At 45.8% G+C, this 26329-nt stretch overlaps 1 protein-coding gene across 2 annotated transcripts in view; it reads right to left on the reverse strand.

Annotated features, from left to right (window-relative positions):
- Positions 1-26329, reverse strand: part of SIL1 (SIL1 nucleotide exchange factor) — a 230013-nt gene that overhangs the window by 80744 nt on the left and 122940 nt on the right. For both annotated transcript variants that reach the window (XM_028147602.2, XM_054717900.1), the window contains exons 4-5: positions 11501-11621; positions 527-626 (exon numbers count right to left, since the gene is read on the reverse strand). In XM_028147602.2, coding sequence (XP_028003403.2) covers positions 527-626; positions 11501-11621 — 221 coding nt within the window. The remainder of the gene's footprint in view (positions 1-526; positions 627-11500; positions 11622-26329) is intronic.

Here is a 26329-nt window from a genome sequence, read left to right on the forward strand (position 1 = left end):
TTCCTTTAGCTTGTAAAGTTTAGAGTTGAGACCTGGTGGACACCTCAGCCATCCTCTTATCCAAGCCCTGTGTTGTATAGTATTTAAGAAACCTTGAGGCCTGGGAAAGGAAATACATTTGCTATGTGTTCAAAGGATAAGGACAAAGACACAGGCTTCTTCCTTCCTGGCCTAATACCTCTGTCCTTTAAACTTGTAGTAATCCAAGTGCAAGTGATATATGAATTTTAATTTCTACTGTTTTCAATCACGTCTGTGATAATGGAGAGTATGGCTATCTCTGCTTTGTACCTCAATTTCCCCAAATGTGTAACTGTCAGTTGGATCCTAACCTAACTGATGACAGAAATGCCCCCAGCATTTTTTCGATAGTCTATAAAGGGTTATACTGGCATTAACTTCTGTTTAAATTATTTTATAATATTATTGTTATTATTATCCCATGTATTGCTGCAAAAGAGAAAAAGTGATTCACTTCAAGGCCATCCTGATGACTTATGCTAACTCCCTGGAGAATGTCACATACCTTGTCTTCCTTTGAAGTCTCCATCTCTGCCCCTTCCTTGAATTTTTCCAGTGCACTCTTGAGGTCCTGGGATGTATAGGTGTTAGTGTTGATGTCCAGCCTGTCCAAAGAGAAGTTGGAAGTTAGGAGGGAGATGCCATCTTTCCCAAGAAAGAACTCTGTCCCCTCCCATGGGTGGTTGATACTTCAAGGCAAGCTAAGCTAGGCCAGCTCTAACTCAGAGTGTCCTACCCTACCTTTACCTTCAGTCAACCAGAAGTCCAACAGGGAAATCTTACCTTGAAGCTAGAGGAGGAAAGACACAGCTGAAGATGGGGTCATTTCATAAAAGAGGGGGAAATGGTATGGGACAGGACAAAAGCCCACCATGGACAGAAAGCTCTCAGCCAGCTACTCAGGCAAAAACAAGTCTGGAATATTTCTGCAATGCTGCTCTCTCAGCACATGCCAGGGCAGGACCTCCTAAAGGGCACTGAATACAGAGAGAATAACATAGACCCTATTTATATTCTTTTAGGAAATAAACCAACAGAGACCTGAGTCCCCCAAGCATGTGTCTGACCTGATTAGACAAGCCAGCCTATCTTCATAAAAACAGGCTGGATAAATTCATACCTTTAAGACCAACCCCTGAGCACAGAGTAGATGCAGAAGTTATGTGTCAACCTGACAAAGGAATGGATTTAAGATGCCAAAGACTAGAATCAAGGTCAGTCACCTTCCAGAGCTAGCCTCCAAAAAGAGGGAAGAAAGGAACCAATGTGGATGTAATCTAGGAACGTGGCAAAACCTACAGAATGATATCCTCACAGAGACCACTGGAGCTAATCGAAGCCACAACCATTCATCTCGACTGAGGAGAAGGCATTCATGGGGTGAGGAGTGGGGGCAGGTTTTAGCACCAGCAGTGATTTCAGTTCAGTGAACAGAGGTAGGAACAAAAGTAAGATGAACAAAGGGAAGTATGGAATATGGACTGTGCTTGACAAGTCTGTCCAGCCCTGGGGAGTAGGAAGGGGAAGCTTCATTAAGGATAACCCAGGAGATTTATCAAGGTGGAGGAGGAAGTATTTAACTCTGTGGGATCACTAACTTCTTTGGCAATCTGATGGAAAGGGGTGGGTCTTGTTCCCCAGGGGAATAAACAAGATCCTACAACAATTTTGGAAATTAGCCCTGTCCTTTGGCCTCTGTTCCCATTCCAGTGCTAAAGAGCCAGGAAGACACTGTGAAGTAGAATTGGAGGAGCACAGGAAGAGGTTGACCCAGAAGAAGGAAGTCACAACCAAACACAGCCAGAAACTCCTGAGCTCACAGCAGTGAACACCCACACCACCTTTAAAATGCTTTGGGCTCCTGTTCAGACAGGTTTTCCCCTGGCTATAAATGCTGAGAAGAAAGAGGACACGTCCCGTGTATCTTGGAGGCCATTCCAGGGCACAGCCCTTAGAAACATTTCAAAGGAGAAAAGTAAAGAGTCAGGAGTGGAGACAAATCTTTCTTTATGTTGTGTCTATCACAGACCATTTGGATGGCTCTACTTTCTATTCTGAAAAGATGTGAACAACAGGCAAAGTAGCAAGTGCTCCTAGTGATGATCTACAGTCAGGTATGGAGAAATAACTTCCCATGGTATTAAATACAACAAATAAGAGAGTCCACATTAGTCCAATTCCTAATTCAGTATTCTTAAACCAAGAAAAAAAAATAGACTTTTTATTTAGAAAACAAGAAGACTTGCCTTAGATGTGAAAAAAGACCTCCTGAAATGCTTTGAGACCCTGACATATGTATATATATGTGTACCAGGGAGGAGGGAAGTTGACAGGGTTACAACAGTGAGATTTGATTATTTCTTAGATGGTTGTGAGAAATTAATCATCACATGATCTGGGTCACCGTAGGTACAGGTGTATGTAGAAAGATAACGATTTTTCCCAGTTCAGGGTGACATTAAGGAGGACAAATATCTCCTTATCTTATCTATCACAAATAAAGTCAAATTTTCCAACAGTAAAAACTACCCAAATATGAACAGGTTGCTTTGTGGGATTGTGAGTGCCACATGACTGAAGGTCCATATGGATAGGCTGAGTGACTTTTTGGTGAGGTAAATCAAGGAAAACACTCAGGTAAAAACTGGGCCTCTAAAGTCCCTTTCTGCCTCATATCTAATTGTAAAATATTGTTAAAATTATAAATATACAATGACTTAATAAGACTAACTCCACTCAATCCATGACTGATTCTCAATACTTAACATGCATTAAAACAGGGGCAGCAAACTATCTGTAATGACAGATAATACTTGAGGCTTTGTGGGCCTTATGGTGATTGTCTCAACTACACAACTCTGCCAGTGTCACAAGAAAGCAGCCATAGAAAATACATAAATGAATGAGTATGACCATCTCTATATATAAAAGGCTAATATGCAAAGTGTCCCCTCGGGAGTTCGATCAGGAGACCGGGAGTTCGATCGCTCACTATGACATATGCTGACCACCAGGGGGCGGTGCGGAATGAAGGAAGGCCCCAGCCAGTGGTCAGCAGCTGGGGAGGGAAGGCCCTGGCTGGCAGCTGGAAGGCCCCAATCAGCCCTGATCGCCGGCCAGGTCTAGGGACCCTACCCATGAACAATTTCCATGCACCGGGCCTCTAGTGTTCTAATAAAACTTTTTATGGACACTGAAATCTGAATTTCACACAATTTTCATGAGTCATGAAATATGCTCCTTTTGTTTTCCTTTTCCAACCATTAAACAATGTTAAAAACAACTTAACTTGTGGGCCATACAAAAATAGGCAGCAGTCCCAAAATGAGTTACAGGCCATAATTTGCTGGTCTCTGTGTTAGAAACGTCATGGCTGGTATTAATACCGACCTTTCAAACTGCAGAATTCTAGCAACCCCTGCAATCCCATGCTTTAACCTCCTTCTCCCTCATGCAGAAAATAGAAGACAGAAAACTTGGTAATTCAAGGCAAATAACAGAAAAATAGAGACTATGAATTGCCAGAAATCAAATAATCAAATAAGCTAGTTATTAAAAAAACAAGGCAACCTCTTACATTGGAAAACTTTTATACTCTAAGAGAGCTTGTTTTAATTTAATATGGACTAATAAGAGGAAAAGTTAGTCTGAATTAAAGACTTTAAAATGCAATTTTATTGTGCACCAAGGAAATATTATTGCAAAGCAGAAGGCCTAACAGGCCTGTTTTAATGAATAGATGACTCATCTGTAATCAGCACATTAATTGTTGGGATTCAAATGGGTGCTCTTCCAGTACTGGAAAAAACAGCTAATTTTTTTTTTAATTTAAACTCTTTATTGTTTAAAGTATTACATAAGTCTCCTTTTTCCCCCACTGACCACTCCCCGGCCACCCCCACCCGCCCAGCACATGCCCTCTTCCCCCCTCCCCCACTCTGTGTCCACAGGTTATGCTCATATGCATGCAAACAAGTCCTTTGGTTGATCTCTTACCCCATCACCCCCGACCTTCCATCATAAGTTGGACAGTCTGTACGATGCTTCTATAACTTTCGTTCTATTTTTGTTCATCAGTTTATGTTGTTCATTATATTCCACAAATGAAGGAGATCATGTGATATTTATCTTTCTCTGACTGGCTTATTTCACTTAGCACAGTGGTCGGCAAACTGCGGCTTGCGAGCCACATGCAGCTCTTTGGCCCCTTGAGTGTGGCTCTTCCACAAAATACCACATGTGGGCGCGATTGAAACTTCGTGGCCCATGCGCAGAAGTTGGTTTTCGGCTCTCAAAAGAAATTTCAATCGTTATGCTATTGATATCTGGCTCTGTTGACTAATGAGTTTGCCGACCACTGACTTAACATAATGCTCTCCATGTCCACCCATGCTGTTGCAAATGGTAAAAGTTATTTTTTACAGCAATGTAGTATTCCATTGTGTAGATGTATCACATATTTTTAATACACTCATCTGCTGATGGACACTTAGGCTGTTTCCAAATCTTAGCTATTGTAAATTGTGTTGCTATGAACATAGGGGTGCATATATCCTTTCTTATTGGTGTTTCTGTTTTCTTGTGATATATTCCTAGAAGTGGGATTACTGCTAAGTTTAAGTTCCATTTTTAGTTTTCGAGGAAACTCCATCCTATTATCCACAGTGGCTGCACCAGTCTACATTCCCACCAGCCATGTACAAGGGTTCCTTTTTCTCCGCATCCTCGCCAGCACTTATCATTTGTTGATCTGTTGATGATAGCCATTCTGACAGGTGTGAGATGGTACCTCACTGTTATTTTGATGTTCATCTCTCAGATGATTAGTGATTTTGAGTAAGTTTTCATATGTCTCTTGGCCTTCTGTATGTCCACTTTCGAAAAGTGTCTATTTAGGTCCTTTGCACATTTTTTTATTGGATTGTTATCTTCCTTTTGTTAAATTGTATGAGTTCCCTATAAACTTTGGAGATTAAACCCTTATTGGAGATAACATTGGCAAATATGTTCTCCCATGCAGTGGGCTTTCTTGTTGTTTTGTTGATGGTTTCTTTTGCTGTGCAGAAGCTTATTTTGATGAAATCCCATTTGTTTATTTTCTCCTTAGTTTCCATTGCCCTAGGAGCTGTATCGGTAAAGATATTGCTAGGACAAATGTCTGCTATTTTGCTGTCTATGGCTTCTTCTAAGATTTTTATGGTTTCCCGTCTTATATTTAAGTCCTTTATGCATTTTGAGTTTATTTTTATGTATGGCAGTGATGGCGAACCTATGACACGTGTGTCAGCACTGACACGTAGCCATTTCTGATGACATGCAGCCACTGAGGCAGCCGCATGCCGAGGATGAAACATTTGCTGCTCCTAAGGATGAAACATTTGTGAAATAATGTTTTTTCCTCAAAGTGACACACTACCCGAGTTATGCTCAGTTTTTTGGCGAAGTTTGACACACCAAGCTCAAAAGGTTGCCCATCACTGATGTATGGTGTAAGTAAGTTGGTTATCTAGTTTCATTTTTTTTTTTTTTTGCATGGATCTGTCCAATTTTCCCAACACCATTTATTGAAGAGGCTGTCTTGACTCCATTGTATGCTTTGCCCTCCTTTGTCAAATATTGAGTATAATGGCTTGGGCTGATTTCTGGGTTCTCTGTTCTGTTCTATTGGTCTATATGTCTGTTCTTGTGCCAGTACCAGGCAGTTTTGAGAACAGTGGCTTTGTAGTATAGCTTGATATCTGGTATTGTGATCCCTTCAACTTTGTTCTTCTTTCTCAAGATTGATGCAGCTATTCAGGGTCTTTTTTTATTCCAGATGAATTTTTGGAGAGTTTGTTCTAGGTCTGTGAAATATGCCATTGGAATTTTAATGGGGATTGCATTGAATCTATAGATTGCTTTGGGTAGTATGGACATTTTAATGATATTGATTCTACCAATCCATGAACATGGTATATTCTTCCATTTGTTTATGTCTTCCTCTATCTGTTTTTTTTTTTTTTTTTTCAGCGTCCTGTAATTTTCTGAATACAGGTCCTTTACCTCCTTGGTTAAATTTATTCCTAGGTATTTTAATTTTTTTGTTGCAATGGTAAATGGAATTGCTTTTTTAATTTCCCTTTCTGTGAATTCATTATTGGTGTATAAAAAGGACATAGATTTCTGGGTATTAATTTTGTATCCTGCTACATTGCAGAATTCATTTATTAATTCTAGTAGTTTTTTGATGGAGTCTTTAGGGTTTTCTATGTACAATATCATGCCATTTGCAAAAAAAAAAAAAACACAATTTTACTTCTTCTTTTCCAATTTGGATGCCTTTGATTTCTTCTTCTTGTCTGATCGTTATAGCTAGTACTATGTCGAACAGGAGTGGTGAAAATGGGCATCCCTGTCTTGTTCCTGTCCTTAGGAGAAATGGTTTTAGTTTTTGCCCATTGAGTATGATGTTGGCTGTAGGTTTGTCATATAAGGCTTTTATTATGTTGAGGTATCATCCCTCTATTCCTACTTTGCTGAGAGTTTTTATCAGAAAAGGATGTTGGATTTTGTCAAATGCCTTTTCTGCATCAATTGATATGATTATATGATTTTTTTAAAAGATCTTTGTGAATTTAAAAAAATTTTAATGTATTTCTTTATTGATTTCAGAGAGGAAGGGAGAGGTAGAGAGAGAGAAAAAAACATCAATGATGAGAGAGAATCATTGATTGGCTGCCTCCAGTACGTCCCCCACTGGGGATTGAGCCCGCAACCCAGGCATGTGCCCTTGGCAGGAATTGAACCTGGGAACCTTCAGTCTGCAGGCCAACGATCTATCCACTGAGCCAAACCAGCTAGGGCTGATTATGTGATTTTTGTCTCTCAATTTGTTTACATGATGTATTACGTTTATTGATTTGCAGATATTGTACCAACCTTGCATCCCTGGAATAAATCCCATTTGGCATGGTGTATGATCTTTCTAATGTAATTCTGCATCTGATTTGCTAGAATTTTGTTGAGGATTTTAGCATCTATGTTCATCAGGGATGTTGGCCTGTAATTCTCTTTCTTTGTAGTGTCCTTATCTGGTTTGGGGCTTAGGATAATGCTGGCTTCATAGAAAGAGCTTGGAAGTGTGCCTTCCTCTTGAATTTCTTGGAGTAATCTGAGACGGATAGGTTTTAGTTCTTTGAATGTTTGATAAAACTCCCCTGTGAAGCCATCTGGCCCCAGGCTTTTGTTTGCTGGAAGTTTTTTGATGATTGCTTCAATTTCCTCAGTTATCAACCTGTTGAGATTTTTTTATTCTTTTTGGTTGCGTTTTGGAAGATCGTATTTTTCTAGGAATATGTCCCTTTCCTCTAGGTTGTTTAGTTTGTTGGAATAGAGTTGTTCATAGTATTTTGTTACAATCCTTTGTATTTCTGTGGGGTCTGTTACTTCACCTCTTTCATTTCTGATTTTGTTTATTTGGGTCCTCTCTCTTTGCTTCCTGGTGAGCCTGGCTAGAGGTTCATCAATCTTGTTTATCCTTTCAAAGACCCAGTTTTTGGTTTCATTGATCTTTTGTATTGTTTTTTGGTCTCTATGTCATTTATTTCTGCTCTTTTTAAAAAAATATATCTTATTGACTTTTTACAGAGAGGAAGGAGAGGGAAAGAGAGTTAGAAACATCGATGACAGAGAAACATCAATCAGCTGCCTCCTGCACACCCCCTACTGGGGATGTGCCCATAACCAAGGTACATGGCCTTGACTGGGATCAAACCTGGGACCCTTCAGTCCGCAAGCTGACGCTCTATCCACTGAGCCAAACCGGTTAGGGCTATTTCTGCTCTTATCTTTATTATCTTCTTCTTTCTGCTCACTCTGGGCTTTTCTTGCTGTTGTCTTTCTAATTCTTTAAGTTGTAGAGTTAGATAATTTATTACCATTTCTTTTTTTTTTTTTTTTTTTGAGGTAGGCCTGTAATGCTATGAACTTCCCTCTCAGGACTGCTTTCACTGTCTCCCAAAGATTTTGGATTGTTGTGTTCTCATTTTCATTCATTTCCAGGATGTTTTTAATTTCTTCTTTGATATTTCTGGTAACCCAATCAACCTATATAATAAAGAGGTAATATGCAAATTGACCCTCACACCCTCGCTCAAGATAGCCGCCCCATGTGGTCAAAGATGGCCACTAAAAGATGACAAGCAGGGGAGAGTAGTTGTGGGTGATCAGGCCAGCAGGGGAGAGCAGTTGTGGGGGACCAGGCCAGCAGGGGAGGGCAGTTGGGGACGACCAGGCCAGCAGGGGAGGGCAGTTAGGGGTGACTGGGCCAGCAGGGGAGGGCATTTGGGGGGTACCAGGCCGGCAGGGGAGGGCAGTTGGGGGCGACCGGGCTGGCAGGGAGGCAGTTGGGGTCAACCAGGCCAGCAGGGGAGGGCAGTTAGGGGCAATCGGGCCAGCAGGAGAGCAGTTAGGAGTCAATCACGCTGGCAGGGGAGTGGTTTGGGGGTGATCAGGCAGGCAGGCAGGCAGGCAGGCAGACGAGCGGTTGGGAGCTAGCAGTCCTGGATTGTGAGAGGGATGTCCGGCTGCCAGGGGAGCAGTTAGGCATCAATCAGGCTGTCAGGGGAGTGGTTAGGGGGTGATCAGGCTGGCAGGCAGAAGCGGTTAGGGGCAATCAGGAAGGCAGGCAGGCAAGAAGTTGGGAGCCAGCAGTCCTGGATTGTGAGAGGGATGTCCAACTGCCCGTTTAGGCCCAATCCTACTGGGATCGGGCCTAAACAGGCAATTGGACATCCCTCGAGGGGTCCCAGATTGGAGAGGGTGCAGGCTGGGCTGAGGGACACACCCCCTGTGCACAAATTTCGTGCACCGGGCCTCTAGTTGTTTAATAGCATGCTATTCAGCCTCCAAGTGTTTGAATTTTTTTGATTGTTTTTATTGTAGTTGATTCCTAATATTATGCCATTGTGATCTGAGAAGATGCTTGATATGCTCTCAATGTTCTTGAATTTGGAGAGACTTTGCCTGTGACCCAATTATGTGGTCTATCTTTGAAAATATCTCATGTGCACTTGAGAAGAATGTATATTCTGTAGCTTTGGGGTGGAATGTTCTGAAGATGTAAATTAAGTCCATCTGATCTAGTGAGTCATTTAGGATTGCTGTTTCTTTGCTAATTTTTTGTCTAGAGGATTTATCCAGTGATATCAGTGGAGTATTAAAGTCCCCTACCATGATCATATTGCTGTTGATCTCTCCCTTGATATCTTCCAGAAGTTTTTTTCATGTATTTGTGTGCTCCTGCATTGGGTGTATATATATTTACCAGAGTTATATCCTCTTGTTGTATCGATCCCTTTAGTATTATGAAGTGGCCTTCCTTATCTCATTATGGCCTTCACCTTGAGGTCTATTTAGTCAGATATAAGTATTGCTACCCCTTCTTTTTTTTTTCATTTCCATTTCCTGAAAGATATATTTTCCATTCCTTCCTTTTCAATCTGTGTGTCTTTTATTCTAAGATGGGTTTCTTATAGACAGCATATATGTAGGTCATGTTTTCTTATCCATTCAACCACTCGATGTCTTTTGATTGGAGCATTTAGTCCATTTACATTTAAAGTTATTATTGAGAGGTACTTGTTTGCAGCCATTTATATTTTTGGTGCCTGTGTTCCTTCTTCACCCTTTTTTTCTTCTTTGTATAGCAGTCCCTTTAGCATTTCTTGCATTGCTGGCTTGGTAGTGATAAACTCCCTTAGCCCTTTTTTGTCTTTGAAACTCCTGATTGCCCCTTCAATTTTGAATGATAGCCTTGCTGGATAGAGTATTCTTGGATTCAGTCCCTTGCTTTGCATTACTTTGTATACTTCATTCCATTCCCTTCTGGCCTGATGTTTTTCTGTTGAGAAATCATTTGATAATCTAATGGGGGATCCTTTGTAGGTAACTCCCTTTCTCTCTTTTGCAGCCTTTAAAATTCTCTTTGTCATTAACGTTTGCCACTGTAAAGATGACATGTCCTGGGGTGGGTCTTTTGGGGTTCATCTCGTTTGGGACTCTCTGTGCTTGGGTAACTTTTTTCTTCTCCATATCAGGGAAGTTTTCTGTCATTATTTCTTCAAATAGATTCTCTAATCCTTGCTGCTCTTCTTGTCCTTCTGCCACCCCTATTGTACGTATGTTACTTCATTTCATGTTATCCCCAAGCTTCCTTAGGCTCTCCTCTTGCTAATTTTTTTCTCCAATTGCTATTCAGATTGGGCTTGTTTCTCTGCCCTATCTTCTAGATCACTAACGCGGTCCTCCACTTCTCTTAGTCTACTGTTGAAGCCTTTTATGGTGTTCTTTATTGTAGCTATATCACTTTTGATTTCTTCTTGGTTCATACATAGGTTGTTGATTTTCTTGTCCATCCAGTTTATGAACTGTATGAACATTACTCTGAATTATATTTTAGACATATTGCATGACTCCATTTCTTTTAGTTCTTTTGTTGTTATTGTTGTTGTTGTTCTTTTTTGGCCATTCCTCCTTTTCTTTCCTTTGGGGGTTGCTTTCTTGTCTCCACATTTCTGTTATTGCTAAAGGGTCCAGGTGCCCAGTTGTGCGGGGCTTGAGCTGCAGCGGTGGGCTTAGTGGGAGCGTCACGTGCACCGACAGTCAGGGGTGCCCGAGAGACGCAGCTGTCACAGTCCAGGTGGGGTCCTCGCACGCCGATAATAAGAAGACTGGCTTGGGATGCGTGGGACCTGTGCTTCCAGGGATAGGCGAGAAGGGAACACACTCCGGGACTCACAGTAGCCTGAGACTGGTATGGTGGAGTCAGTGCCCATGAGTCTATAGCTGTGGTAGCAGGTCTTTGTCCAAATTGGCTTGTAGGGTCTCAGTTTTCATCCAAGGCCAGTCTGGGGGGTGGTGAGGCTGGGCTCCTAGTCACAGCATCTCTGCCCTTCAAAATACTGTGTTTTCTGTGCCAGCGCTGGCCACCTGGGAGTGCCCGCAGGAGTAGCAGGAGCTTCCCGTCCAAGAGAGCCCAGTCCACCAGCCCCCAAAAGTCTTGCAGGATCTAACTGCCACTCACTCACACACACACACACACACACACACACACACACACACACACCCCACACGTCCACACACTCCCCTTTCACTCCCTCACTCTCTCACACTCTCTTCCTCACTGCCATCCTGCCGGCTGCCATCTTCTCTTCCCTCAATAGCTCCATTTTTAAAACAGGTTAAGCATTCCCCCTACTGCCTTTTTTAAAGTATCAATTTGCTTTGCAAACTATTTCTTTCCAAAGACCCACAGAAGTAAACTTCCATAAAACCTAAGAGGTTTATCACAAATTCTAGGCTATTAAATATTTCAAATATATTTAAAAGTCACACGAATTTGCATTGCATTCATTACTGTAAGAAACATTGCATTGTCATTACTTTCAGTATTACAAAATCAGTATTGTTAGTCTCTCAATCCCTAGGAATGATGCTGTACCTTTTGCCTTTTTTTGACCCTTTCAAGGTATTTCGAAACTTGTCTTCATCTTGGAGTTTCACTTCTCTTGCCCCAGTCTGTAGATTCAGCCGCACATGGGATCCCGCAGGGACAGCCTGGCCTAAAAGCCAAGAAGAGAGAAGGTTCATGAGATATACAGTCCTCAGAGGGACACTGATGGAATGGCTTGCTAACAAGTCAATAGGACTTATTAGTTCGTGAAGAACAGACTCTGTAGTATTCAGCTACCTGGATCTATCCATATCTCCTTCTCCTACCCTCCCTCTCTTCTTCCTTCCTTCTCCCCTCCCCTCCCCTCCTCTCTCCTCCCCTCCCCTCCCCTTCCCTCCCCTCCCCTTGTCTTCTCTTCTCTTCTCTTCTCTTCTCTTCTCTTCTCTTCTCTTCTCTTCTCTTCTCTTCTCTTCTCTTCTCTTCTCTTCTCTTCTCTTCTCTTCTCTCTCTCTCTCTCTCTCTCTCTCTCTCTCACACCAATCACAATTCTCCTTTTGCTAATCCACATCCAATAAAGAGATGAAGCAAGATGGGCAAAGGTATCTGTACTTTCATCCAGACACTAATGTCCCCCAGTTAGAACCTGCATGTTTAAGAAATTCCGTTTTCTTTAAATTGAGCTATAATAAGCCTTTTGCTTTGTACAGTAAATGAATAGTGAATACCTACTTACCCTTCAGGACATGGCTACATTACTGCCTCCTCTACTACATCCTTTCTGACCCTCCTCTGACAGAACCCGAGACAGCTTGCCATTCCAGCAAACTTACACCTCACCACCTCATCTATTTAATCAGGCTCCCTCTATGAGGCTCTCTCCTGTCTGAGCACAGGGACTATATCTCCTCTTTTTTTAATTTCAAACTCCAGCCTCTAGGCCAGAGTTTGTCATATACAATTTGTGACACTTAATGTTTATCAGACGGAAGAAGCAAGAGATTGAAAGGCAGAAGGACATGGCAAGCCAAGGAGGCAGGGATTGGAACCAAGAAAAACTGAAAACCTATACCCACCTATATCAGAAGATCTGATCTACTAGCTGGGCAGATAAGTGTTGTAAATGAATGGGCTATTCATACACACTGTACAAAATTACCAAGGGTAGTTATAAAGCAACTTGCAAGATCACATACTACAAATGGAATGTTACACTTATTTATTCATGCAAGTGATACTTATCAAGCAACTACTATACACCCGACCACTGTGGTAGATAGATTCTAGGAATACAAAAGAGGAATGTTAAATAGAGATTTTCAGGGGGGAAGCTCTTTAGGTGATTGGAAATCTAGAAGCAGAGATTCTGCTCTAACACACCTGATCTTTGACTCTGCTTTTTCCTGGCAGAGGATGGCATCGCCCTGATGGTGCTGAGCTTCATTCAAGAATCAAAGGGGGGAGGGGTGGCAAGAGAAACAATCCGTGAATATTCCCTAAAGGGAAATACATAGCAAAAATTCTCCCAAAATGATCCAGTAAACCCGGAGTATAAAAGGGTAACAATGTATATGAATTCAGGTTTTCTCAATTCTAGCAGGACCATAGTGAACTTCAAGTTCCACCAACCACTGTGCTTCCATTACAGAACCAGGGAGCCAAGGAAACATCATGCCAAGACATGCTGTTCTGTTCCTGCCATCCCACATCAGCAGGGAGTTTCTGTAACTTTGGCTAAAAATTAATGGGAACTTAAGAACCTGAGTGTATGTATATAATGATCCTCTTCTAACCTCAAACCTATCCCAAATGTTTCAAGGATAAAAAATATGTTCAGCCCGGCCAGTGTTGCTCAGTGGGTTGAGCATTGTCCCAGGCACCAGGTGGTCACCAGTTCGATTCTGGTCAGGGCACACGCCCAGGTTACGGGTTCAATCCCCAGACTGGGGCATGCCAGAAGCAGCTGATCAATGTTTCTCTAACTGATGTTTCTATCTCTCTCACCCTTTCCCTTCTTCTATCTGAAATTAAAAAAAAAACGTATTAAAAAATATGTTCAGGTAGAGTGAGGAAATCTTTCTCTGGGAAGGCTTCCTGAATATGGTTAAGTTGGGGATTAAATAAGATAAAAATTGAAAGCAAGTCATCCTTCATATTTCTCTACTTTGCCAACCACTACTCCATACTCAATCTATCTCCAAAACCTGGTAATTAATACCCTTCTCTCTGTCCTCCCCATCATTGCTCTTGTTCAAATCATCACTACCTCTCTTGTAGACAGTGCCGAAGTCTCCTAACTGACCTACCCTACCTACTCCTACCTCCCTATCCACGTGTTCTTTACAATGAATGATTTTCTTTTTTTCCAAAATACAAACCTGACTATGTTATTCCCTGTTTCAAACCTTTTTTTTTTAAATAATATATTTTATTGATTTTTTACAGAGAGGAAGGGAGAGGGACAGAGAGTCAGAAACATCAATGAGAGAGAAACATCGATCAGCTGCCTCCTGCACACCCCCACTGGGGATGTGCCCGCAACCAAGGTACATGCCCTTGACTGGAATCGAACCCGAGACCCCCCAGTCCGCAGGCCGACGCTCCATCCACTGAGCCAAACTGGTCTCGGCTGCTTCAAACCTTTTAATGGCCTCCTACTATTCTTAGAATAAAGATGGAAGTCCTCATGCTGGTCAATGAGGCCCTTTAGTGTCTAGTCCTTGCCTGCCCCTTCAGGATTGTCCACAACTCACTCCCCATGCTCTAGGATAGCAGTCGCCAACTGGTAGTCCGTGGACCACTGGTGGTCCATGAGGTCCGAAAGGTTGGTGATCGCTGCTCTAGGATACACTGGCCATTTTCCATTCCATGAAAGAACCATGCTACTTCCTACCATGGGGCCATTCCACTCCTGCTCCCTTTGACCAGAATGCTCTTTCCAACCCTAGCTTCCAACTCCTTCCCCTTTCAATCCTAGCTAAGAGTCACTCCCTCTGAGTGCCATCTTCTATTTCCCAGACCAGATCCAGCCACTCCCTAAAGAAAGGGTGGGAAATGTCTGCCCCCAAGCCATATAAGGCCTGAGAAATCATTTTGTGTGGCCCTGCCAAGGCAACCGCAGGCAGGACTCGAAATTCAATAAATCTAGGAGCTGTTTTTATAGCAACATAAATTTATATTAAGTGAATTATATTAAGCAAGTGATATTATAAATATCCAAATGGACCTTGGCGAAAAAAAAAAAAAAAAAAGGTTCCCTACCCCTGCCTTAAAGGCTTTCACAGCACCATGACCCTTTTAAAAAAAATAGCACTTTACCTCATTCAATCGTTATATATTAGGTATTGTGGTGTTTTTTTTAATGTACCTGGTTAATATAAATGCTCACCATTTTATCCCTAAAACCTGTCACAGCTCCTAGCATACAGTAAACCCTCAATAATTATTTGTTGAGTGAAAAATAAAATGTGAGAGAAAATCCTAACTAATCTAGAAGTATGTGGAAAGGCCAAGATTTTCACTATGGCAAGTAGATTCATAATAATTAGTAATCATGTTAATAGTTATTTTTAGTAGTAATAGTACTAATACTACTGCTACTAATAACAATAGCAGCATCTTAAATTTTCAGACTTTTGATCAAAATTAGAAATGGGAAAGGAAAAAAGTACATGACTTTATAAGTTTAAAAAACATAACAGGTTATACCAGGCTAAGCTGGCCAAGGAAGAGACGAGGATCTTATGTGAATCAATTTATTTAATTTGGGGAAATTCCCAAATTACTCCCTTCACATAAGCCACCACAGGGGGCAAGAGCAAGCACAATAGCATTAACTTAAAATACAGGTTACGCTTATTTCAAATACACGAAACCAACCATGGCAGCAGCAGTGGCAGAGGCAGCAGAAAATACAGTATTTTCAAATGTTTCCACCCCACTGGGAAAAAGGCCAAGTTAACGAGAGAGTGGGATCTGACCTGCATCCTTCTAGGGCCTCTGTGAAGGGATCGCAATACTGGGGAAGAGCACAGCAGAGGCAAAAAGTCCCTAGATACATTCAAGTAAAGAGTTAGGGATTGAGGGGGTGGGAGGCAGAAGGCAAGGGCACAGGCACAAAATAAGATGGGCATCTAGAAAGGCAAAGAGGTCTATAGTATCTGTTTCCCCACTGGCTCCCTGGGGAAGCTCTGTCTACAATAAGTGGAAGCCTCGTCCGGATTAAGTAAGGCCACTTCACACTTGAGCTGTGACTCCCATTGGGACTCTCTGTCACTGATTTCAATCACAGACCAAGACCAGGTAACACTCCTGCTTTCCCCATGGTGAGGAGGGGGAGAATCTGTGGTATATTGCATTATTGTCACAAATTTTCTTCCCTTCCCCCCTGTGTATATTCACACCCTTTGCCATGCAGCCCCTCTTACACAGTAAGAGAAGATTAGAGTGGTAGAGTAGACTTTTATAGCTGTTGATTTTGGACTTGCTTGTGATGTGCCTTGGCCAGTGGGATGTTAGCAAATGTGCCATCATCATGAGAAGACCATGCTCCACTAGTATTCCAGTCCAAAAAGGATGAGAGGCCCATGGAGTGACCGGAATTCAAACTACAGATTGGAGCTAAGCCCAGCTAAGCCCAGCAAGAATAAAAGACTGGATTTCTTTTAACTTTTTAATTTGAACCACCTTTAACTTACACAAAAGTTGCAAAAATAGTGCAGAGTTTCCAAATATTGCTAACATAGCCTTTCCAAATGTTAATATCTTACATAGCCATAGATGATTATCAGAACTGGGAAATTAACAATACCATTCACCAAACTATAAAGATCCTTTTCAAACATTACAAGTGTTTCCACTAATGTCCTTTTTGGTTCCAGGATCCTTTATGGCCTTTGGTTATTTCTCCCTAGTATCCTGCAATTGTTTCTCAGCCTTCCCCTGTCTTTTATGACTCTGACACCCTGAGGAATATTGATCAGTTATTCAGGACTACCTGGTAGATTCTCATGATTAAACTAAGGTCATACTTCCTTGTCAGAGGCACCACAAAAATGATGCAGTGGTGTTCTCAGTGCATCATATCACAAAATCTGTAATGTCAATATGTCTTCTTACTGGTGATACTGGCCTTGATCAAGAAGATTACAGAAAAGTAATCTCTACTGGGCTTTTCCATTGCAGCAAACCAAAATAAATGCAAACTACCAAACTATGGAAAATAATTTGACAGTTTCTCAAAAAGTTAAACAGAGTAACTACATGAACCCAGCAATTCTACATCTAGGTGTGTACCCAAGAAAACTGAAAACATGTTCACACAAAAACTTACACATTAATCCTCACTACAGCATCCTACCTAATAAACCTACCTAATAAAATAGTAATATGCAAACTGACCACACCTTCACTACGCCCAAGCCACGCCCACCAGCCAAAGCCACACCCACCAGCCAATCAGGGTGAGTATGCAAATTACCCAACAAATATGGCAGTTAATTTGCATACGCTGAGAGAGGGAGGAGTGAAGACTGAAGACAACTTGGAAGGAAGAGGGAGGAAAAGTGGAAAGCAAGGTGGCTGCCAGAGGGAAAGCCCGGGTGGGCGGGGCGGGGTAGAACAGGGCGGGGCGGGGTGGGCAGCAGTGGCGAGTGGGTGCAGGCGCGGTGGCCGCAAAGGCGGCGGCAGTGCACGTGGCCGCAACAGCCGCTTGCAGGATTTTCCTGCAAATGGGCTACTAGTCCTATATAATAAAAGACCAATATGAAAATTATCCCCTCTACCAGGAGTTGACTGGGAGCTCAACAGGGAGTTGGGCCAGGGGGTGGGGCTGGCCGGCCAACCGCTTGTGGCCCCACCCCCGATCAGCTCCCCCACCCTGATCAGGGGTGGGGCCGGCCAACCACTCGCAGCACCTCCCCCCAGCCAGCCCAATCAGCCCTGATTGGGGTGGGCCAGCTGGACCCCACCCGTACACAAATTCATGCACTGGGCCTCTAGTTATTTATAATAGCGAAAATGTGAAAACAGTCGAAACCGGTTTGGCTCAGTGGATAGAGCGTCGGCCCGTGGACTCAAGGGTCCCGGGTTCGATTCCGGTCAAGGGCATGTATCTTGGTTGCGGGCACATCCCCAGTAGGGGGTGTGCAAGAGGCAGCTGATCGATGTTTCTCTCTCATCGATATTTCTAACTCTCTATTCCTCTCTCTTCCTCTCTGTAAAAAATCAATAAAATATATTTTTTAAAAAAAAGAAAATGTGAAAATAATCCAGATGTCCATCAACTTATAAAAGAATAAATAAAATATAGTATATCCGCCGAAACCGGTTTGGCTCAGTGGATAGAGCGTCGGCCCGTGGACTCAAGGGTCCCAGGTTCGATTCCGGTCAAGGGCATGTACCTTGGTTGCGGGCACATCCCCAGCAGGGGGTGTGCAAGAGGCAGCTGATCGATGTTTCTCTCTCATCGATATTTCTGACTCTCTATCCCTCTCTCTTCCTCTCTGTAAAAAATCAATAAAATATATTTAAAAATATATATATAGTATATCCATATAGTGAAATAATATTGTCATTAAAAGGAATGAAATGCTGATATATACTACAACATGGATGAACCTTAAATACTTTATGCTGAGTGACAAAAGTCAGATACAAGAAGCCACAGAGCATATGATTCCTTTTAAATGAAATGTCCAGAATAGATAAATCAAGAGACATAGTATATTAAGAGCAGTCACGGGCTAGTGGGAGGGAGGAATGGGGAATGACTACCAATGGGCATGAGGTTCATTTTTGTGGGTGACAAAAATGTTCTAAAATTAGACAGTGCACAATATTGTGTTTATACTAAAAACCACTGAATTGTTTTTTTAAATCATGGGGAAATACTTTGAGATTATATGAATCCCTTTTTTTATCCTCAAACCACATCATTAGGGGAATTCATCTGCAATTACCACTGTGGTGATGATCTAATGGTAATTTTCTACTTTCCTCCTTCCTCACACATTAATCGAAATTTCACTGGAAGGAAAAGCTGTCACTCCTCCAACTATTTAATTACTTACTTATACTACTATGGACTCATAGATACTTTATTCTATAAATACGATCATTATTTATTTTTTTTTATTTTTTATTTTTTTATTAGATAGGATTTATTTTTTTTTTTTAATTTCTTTATTGATTAAGGTGTCACATATTTGTCCTCATCCCCCCATTCCCATCCCACCCCTCTCCCCACGCATGCCCCAATCCCCTGTTGAACTTAACCGTTGGATAGGCTTATATGCATGCATACAGGTCCTTTGGTTGAACTCTCCCCCTCCCCCCCACCCTCCCCCTACCCTCCCCTATCCTCCCTCTGAGGCCCGATAGTCCGATCGATGCCTCCTTGCTTCTGGTTCTGTTCTTGTTCCTCAGTCTATGTTGTTCATCATTTCCTCTAGATGAACGAGATCAAATGTCACTAGATATATACTAATAAGAACTGAATGTGAGACGAGCAATAATATTTATGCTGACAGGCAAATGAATCAATCTGTAGCGAGCTTCCCCCTGGACCAACAGTTCTTTTGAGACCCAATTTCGATGTCCAGTAGTTCCTTATGTGTACATGTCAGCACTGACCCCTCAGCTCTGGATGGTGGACAAATGGTGGTAATGGAGGTCCGACTCCCTCTGGTTTGGTCTCGGCCGAACCCAGGGGCACGGCGTCACCTGGACTAAGGGGCACGTGGCCTCACCCATACCCAAGGGGCGCGTGGTCTCACCCGGACCTGGGACCCAGTCTCACCCGGATGGATCCAGGGGCGCACGGCCTCACCCGGACCCAGGATCTGGCTTCACCCGTACCCAGGGACGCTTGGCCTCTCCCAGACCCAGGGGCACGTGGCCTCACCCGGGCTTAGTTGCACAAGGCCTCACCTGGATCCAGGGACACATGGTCTCTCCCGGACCCAGGGACGCCTGGCCTCTCCCCGACCCAGGGCCACTTGGGCTCACCCGGGCCTAGGTGCACGAGGCCTCATCCGGATCCAGGGACGCTTGGCCTCTCCCAGACCCAGGGGCACGTGGCCTCACCCGGGCCTAGGTGCACGAGGCCTCATCCGGATCCAGGGACACATGGTCTCACCCGGACCCAGGGACGCTTGGCCTCTCCCAGACCCAGGGGCACGTGGCCTCACCCGGGCCTAGGTTCACGAGGCCTCACTCGGATCCAGGGACACATGGTCTCACCCAGACCCAGGAACGTTTGGCCACTCCCAGACCCAGGGCCACTTGGGCTCACCCGGGCCTAGGTGCACGAGGCCTCATCCGGATCCAGGGACACATGGTCTCACCCGGACCCAGGGATGCTTGGCCTCTCCCAGACCCAGGGCCACTTGGGCTCACCCGGGCCTAGGTGCACGAGGCCTCATCCGGATCCAGGGACACATGGTCTCACCCGGACCCAGGGACGCTTGGCCTCTCCCAGACCCAGGGCCACTTGGGCTCACCCGGGCCTAGGTGCACAAGGCCTCACCCGGATCCAGGGACACATGGTCTCACCCGGACCCAGGGACGCTTGGCCTCTCCCAGACCCAGGCCACTTGGGCTCACCCGGGCCTAGGTGCACGAGGCCTCACCCGGATCCAGGGACACATGGTCTCACCCGGACCCAGGGACGCTTGGCCTCTCCCCGACCCAGGGCCACTTGGGCTCACCCCGGCCTAGGTGCACGAGGCCTCATCCGGATCCAGGGACACATGGTCTCACCCAGACCCAGGTACGTTTGGCCACTCCCAGACCCAGGGCCACTTGGGCTCACCCGGGCCTAGGTGCACGAGGCCTCATCCGGATCCAGGGACACATGGTCTCACCCGGACCCAGGGATGCTTGGCCTCTCCCAGACCCAGGGCCACTTGGGATCACCCGGGCCTAGGTGCACGAGGCCTCATCCGGATCCAGGGACACATGGTCTCACCCGGACCCAGGGACGCTTAGCCTCTCCCAGACCCAGGGCCACTTGGGCTCACCCGGGCCTAGGTGCACAAGGCCTCACCCGGATCCAGGGACACATGGTCTCACCCGGACCCAGGGACGCTTGGCCTCTCCCAGACCCAGGGCCACTTGGGCTCACCCGGGCCTAGGTGCACAAGGCCTCACCCGGATCCAGGGACACATGGTCTCACCCGGACCCAGGGACGCTTGGCCTCTCCCAGACCCAGGGCCACTTGGGCTCACCAGGGCCTAGGTGCACGAGGCCTCATCCGGATCCAGGGACGCATGGTCTCACCCGGACCCAGGGACGCTTGGCCTCTCCCAGACCCAGGGGCACGTGGCCTCACCCGGGCCTAGGTGCACGAGGCCTCACCCGGATCCAGGGACACATGGTCTCACCCGGACCCAGGGACGCTTGGCCTCTCCCAGACCCAGGGCCACTTGGGCTCACCCGGGCCTAGGTGCACGAGGCCTCATCCGGATCCAGGGACGCATGGTCTCACCCGGACCCAGGGACGCTTGGCCTCTCCCAGACCCAGGGGCACGTGGCCTCACCCGGGCCTAGGTGCACGAGGCCTCACCCGGATCCAGGGACACATGGTCTCACCCGGACCCAGGGACGCTTGGCCTCTCCCAGACCCAGGGCCACTTGGGCTCACCCGGGCCTAGGTGCACCCGGCCTCACCCGGATCCAGGGACACATGGTCTCGCCTGGATCCAGGGTTGTGTGGGCTCTCCCAGACCCAGGGGCGCTTGGCCTCGCCCGGGCACGGGATCCAGCGTCATCCGGGTCCAGGGGCACTTGGCCTCACCCGGACCCAGAGTCCGGCCTCACCTGGACCCAGGGGCATGTGGCCTCACCTAGACCCAGGGACGTGAGGCCTCACTTATACCCAGAGGCGTGTGACCACACCCGAGCCCAGAGGCGCGCAACCCCGCCCGCACCCGGGTCTCAGCGGGGCCCCGTCTTCCCGATCCCAATTCCTGCCGGTCAATCCCCCCTCAGCAATTCCCCTGGCCATCCTTCCAGAGCTCCAGTATGGCTGCTGCAGAACTCGTCGGGCGGCGGCTCGGCGAAGCTCCGGTGCACCCGGTGCATGGCGGTGGGCCAGTCTGGCGTCGCTGCGTCGGCCCTTGGGTCTGCATCGGTGGCCGGTCGCCGAGCATGCGCACCTGGCCGCTTCTGGGGCGTTGAGATTCTTGACGGACTCAGAGGTCAGCAAGCGCGGAGTCTCCCACCCCATGTCTCATAGGGGCTCGTCTGTCCGTACTTGGCTGCCAGTGGAGCCGTCCCCTCAGCCGGAGACTGCCGGGGGAACTGCGCCGAGCACGTTCCAGGCCGCTGTTGTATCGCCTGAGCCATAGTTCTTTTGTGTCGCCTGAGCTGTAGTTCTTAAAGTGTGGTCTTTGGGTCACCGGCATCAGCATCATCCCACATACCCCTCTTTTATTCTAGTTGTAGAGCATCTACTCAGCCAGCCCTATGGTGGTCTTGGATGGTGTCTGCTCTGCTCTCTTGTCGTAGTCTCAAAGTTGTTGTGGTAGGCAACAATCAGGCTTCCGCCCTATGCCTCCATCTTGGTCCTCCTTTGTATAGTTAAGTCTTGATTGTTGTTGGTGTCACTGGGGGGGCGCTCTTTGTCTATAAAGGAAGAGTTGCTGTGCAGGAGACACGTTTATGGGCCGGGTCTTGGTGCAGCAAAGCTTTGGCGCTCACTGAATATTCCCGTTGAATGTGTCCCTTATGCACGTGGTTGAAATCTGGTGTCATCTCCCACAGACCACTAGATGCCCTCGTTTCTGGGTCTCCAATGGGGTGTAGATCAGCTACTGCCTTAGGCACTCAGCAAGGATTACAGTAAAAACTGTAGTTTCTTCCTCCTGTCTGAGTGGCCCTGGAGCAGTCCGACTAGAACAGCAGATCATCTGGTCCGCTGCCAGAGGGCAGGCCACCCACATGCTTAAGCCGTTGCTTGGGGCGCAGGTGTGCCTGCAAGACTTGCGGGGCAGGTCTTCAAAACGTGCGGGGCGGGTCCCAGGGCGGGGCGGGGTCTCAGGGCACCAACAGGCCATGGTGCTGCGAGCCTCGATGGCTGTGAGTCTGGTCCTTCTGCCTTCCATGTATCTAAGTCCCCTCGTTCCGCACTCCAGCGCAGCAAACACTGATTGCTGGGCGCACCTCTGCAAGAGTCCCGCCTCTCCCCGCAGGCATCTGGGTCTCCCGGGGTTCGCCAGAAGATGGGTTTCAGGGTGATGGAGAGCTAATCTCCCTTAGGTTTGGAACAAAAGCCCCTTTCCCCCGCCACCAGCCAGACCCACGCACCTCCACACCTCATCCCCTCCGATTTCGCTGGGTGCGAGGCAACAGAACAGCCTTTAACCTCCGCAGCCATCTTTTTCAAACTTCTCAATTTGTACTTCTTAATCCCTTCATTTCAGTCAACTCTACTGAAGTCTAGCGCCGCCGGGAGGTGCACGGAGAGGGCGCCCGGGCCTCCGTCCGGTGTGCGGGGCGCGCGGCCCGCGGCACCAGGCGCGCGGGGGCTGCGTGGCGGGGACGGGTGCTGGGAGGCCGCCGGGCTCCGGGCGCCGCCGCTGTGGCGGCGTCCCCAGCGTCCCGGGCCGGGCGGCCTGCGGGGGCGGCGGAGTTGCGAAAGTGAGTGAGTTTCCCAGGGTTTCGCCCGGAATGGGGTTCAGTGCAATCGGAGCCGGTGCTCAGCGCACTCCGGAGCCTTTATCTCCTTCCTGCCAGTGAACTCCGGCCAGGTCATCAGCCGCCCCCTCCTCTCCGGTTCCATCCTCCCCGCAGGCGCGTGTGCTCGTGTCTCCGCCCGTTTCTCCATACCTCAGGCTTTTACGGCTTCCCCGACTGTCCCCGTGGCCTTCTCCTTCCCTCCAGCTGTGGGCATTTCAGTCCACCAACTTTCCTGTGGTTCTGGACGATGTCCGTTCTGACCTCTAGTTGTATTTTTGAAATTGTTGTGCCCGGCTGCAGGTTAGGTGTTTAACCTATGCCGCCATCTTGGTTTCTCTCTACGATCATTATTTATTTTGTTGCTCAAATTGTTTCAGCTTTGGCAATTAGGAGCTCCTTCACATTGGCTCTTGTGTTCCTTTAACAAGTCCCTGCCCCTATCATTTTATTTTTTTCAGATAGTTCCTTACTTTCTGTTATCATAAGATGTTCCACGTTCATCTTGTATTTTCCTCTCCCCAGCCCTGGGATCAAAGAACCCTAGTTTCTTTTATTGGAGAACAGTTTTTAGAAACCAAGATTTGAGTGCTAAGTGTGCTCATTATTACTAGGTTGTCATTGCTTCTAGACCCTTTCAGTGGACAAAGCTAATAAATTTATATATTTGTATACATATACATATATGCATTACCTATATATATAAAAGGCTAAGCGACCATCCAACCGGTAGATAATGCGCAATGACTACCAGGGGGGGCAGATGCTCCAACCGATAGCTATGACGTGCACTGACCACCAGGGGACAGACGCTCAACACAGGAGCTGCCAAGCTGCGATGACTTGGCAGTGGTGGTTCTCTTCTCAGGTGATGCACCCTGGAACCAGAGAGGAGGGAGCCTGATTCCAGGGTGCCTCATCCGAGAACAGCCCTCTCACAATCCAGGACCCCTTAGGGGATGTCGGAGAGCCAGTTTCGGCCCAATCCCCTCAGTCCAGGCAGAGGGGCACCACCTGCCAGAGGGACCCCACTCACTCCACAGACACCCTTCAAGCCATGGCTTCACCCCAGGTGCAGCCTACTGGGAGACGGGGACCACCGGAGGTTGGCTCCAGGGCGTGTCCAGCTCATCTTGCCCAGTCCCACCCTGCCAGCCACCTTCTAATTAGTTTCCTTTCAATGTGCACAAATCCATGCATTGGGGCACTAGTATACATATATACTTCTATATCTATCTGTCTGTATATCTATTTAAAACTAAGTTAAACTAGCATATCTCATATTCCAATCTAACACCACAGAGTTCATTTGTCTTCCCCCTTTCTTTATTTGTAACTTCTTTCTCCAACAGTGAGAAACCTGGTTCTTATTATCTGCAACATATTTATGTGTTGTTCAATTCTAGTATACATATGAACTAGTTTCAAAATTGCTAATCCATACCCCTATGAGAAACACATTTACCAAACTAGATCACAGAATTTATATACAGTATTTTTTGTCCATGGTTTTACAAGTATCCGTCTTTAGTTTTATGGTATTTCTAGTCAAAATATCATTTCACTAGTTTTTCTCTCCCCTACCCCTTCAAGTATGATGTTATTAATTTGTAATATTAGCATTACTCTTTGTGGCTCCCACTCCTCCACATCGTGGTTGGTTTAATTGTTTATTTGGGGGGCATCTAAAGGGTATGTGAACTATTACTACAGTTCTAAGAGTCAGAGCTATACAAAAAGAATTTACTGTTGTTTTAAGGTGATTTGCTTATTGTGGCAATTCAGTCTAATGGTCCTGAAACAAGGAAGTTAAACATGTCCAATATAAAGAACAGTTCCTTTTATTGAAATTCTATAGTTTCTATATCTTTTTAGTGTTAAAATGTCCTTTCATAAAATGAGATAATGATGATGATGGATGATAGTGGGCTATTTTTATATTAAGGCCCTTAACTCCGCATAAAAAAGTTGGCCTCTGGTTGCCCAAAATGTTCTTTTAAAGTTTTTCTGGTCCATGAAACATCATAGTCTAGAAACGTCTAGGGACATTTGAGAATTATTCCCATTGTACACTTTACATGAGTGAATTTTATGGCACATAAATTTTATCTCAATAAAGTTGTTTTAAAAAACCATTTTTTTGGATAAAGATCCTTTTGAATCCCGAAAGAGCAATTATCAGATGCAGACCAAGGTGACAGCAAGTATTTCTAGAGGCCAATATAGAGAGCTAAGTACAGAACTTAAATACAGCCCCAGAAGGACAGTTCTGGACAGAGTAGGAAGAAGAAAATGGGCCTAGAAAAGCTGAGGCCATGAATCACCTGGGCAAGAGAAACCCTGGTAGAAGGGCACATAAATAGTGATCCAAGAGGCAAGTGCAAACGCTAATGCTCATCAGAAGCGGGCAAGTAAGAGAGGTAAGTGAGGAGGGTCATCTGTAAGACAATAGGGAGTGATAAGGGCTAAGAAAAATGCCCCCCTCTAATGCATTCGAAATTTAAAATGTAAAAGCCAAACAAAATATATCCATCAATAAAATTCAGCCCACAGTCACTTGTGACTGCTGGTAAAGTTCTATCTATTGACAAACGTTGCCTGACTCAGTTTTTGTCCCAACTCATCCCAGTGCCCAGTGATTAAAAACTTGCCTCTCGTAGCAGGTTTGGCTCAGTGGATAGAGTGTCCCAGGACTGAAGGGTCGCAGGTTTGATTCCAGTCAAAGGTTGCAGGCTTGGGCCCAGTCAGGGTGCATGCGGGAGGCAACCAATTGATGTGTCTCTCCAACATCAATGTTTCTCTCTCCTTCTGTGTCTCCCCCTCCCTTCCACTTTCTCTAAAATTCAATGAAAAAATATCCTCTGGTGAGGATAAAAAATAAAAATAAACTTGCCTCTCCAGGACTTCATGGCAGGCAGTGCCCTCCTCAGTTGGGCGCCCACAATGAAGCTGTGCAGCCTGACTGCCCTGCTTCTGTGGAGAGAGGGCCATCTGAGATGGATGCCGCAGTGCTCTCGTGTTTCTTTTGCCTCGGTAGTTATATGGCTTTGGGAGGGGAAAGACTTATGGGGTATCCTCTGTAGACTCCGGCCTTAAAACTCCTCCAGGGACGTCTAGGCTCTTTCAAATCATACCTGGACACAATGGCAGAAAATCAAGGGCTGCTCTGGCCATGCAACCAAGAGTCCCGGAACCCTGCTATC

The sequence above is a fragment of the Eptesicus fuscus genome, chromosome 6 (assembly GCF_027574615.1).
Source record: "Eptesicus fuscus isolate TK198812 chromosome 6, DD_ASM_mEF_20220401, whole genome shotgun sequence".
Taxonomy (NCBI): Eukaryota; Metazoa; Chordata; class Mammalia; order Chiroptera; family Vespertilionidae; genus Eptesicus; species Eptesicus fuscus.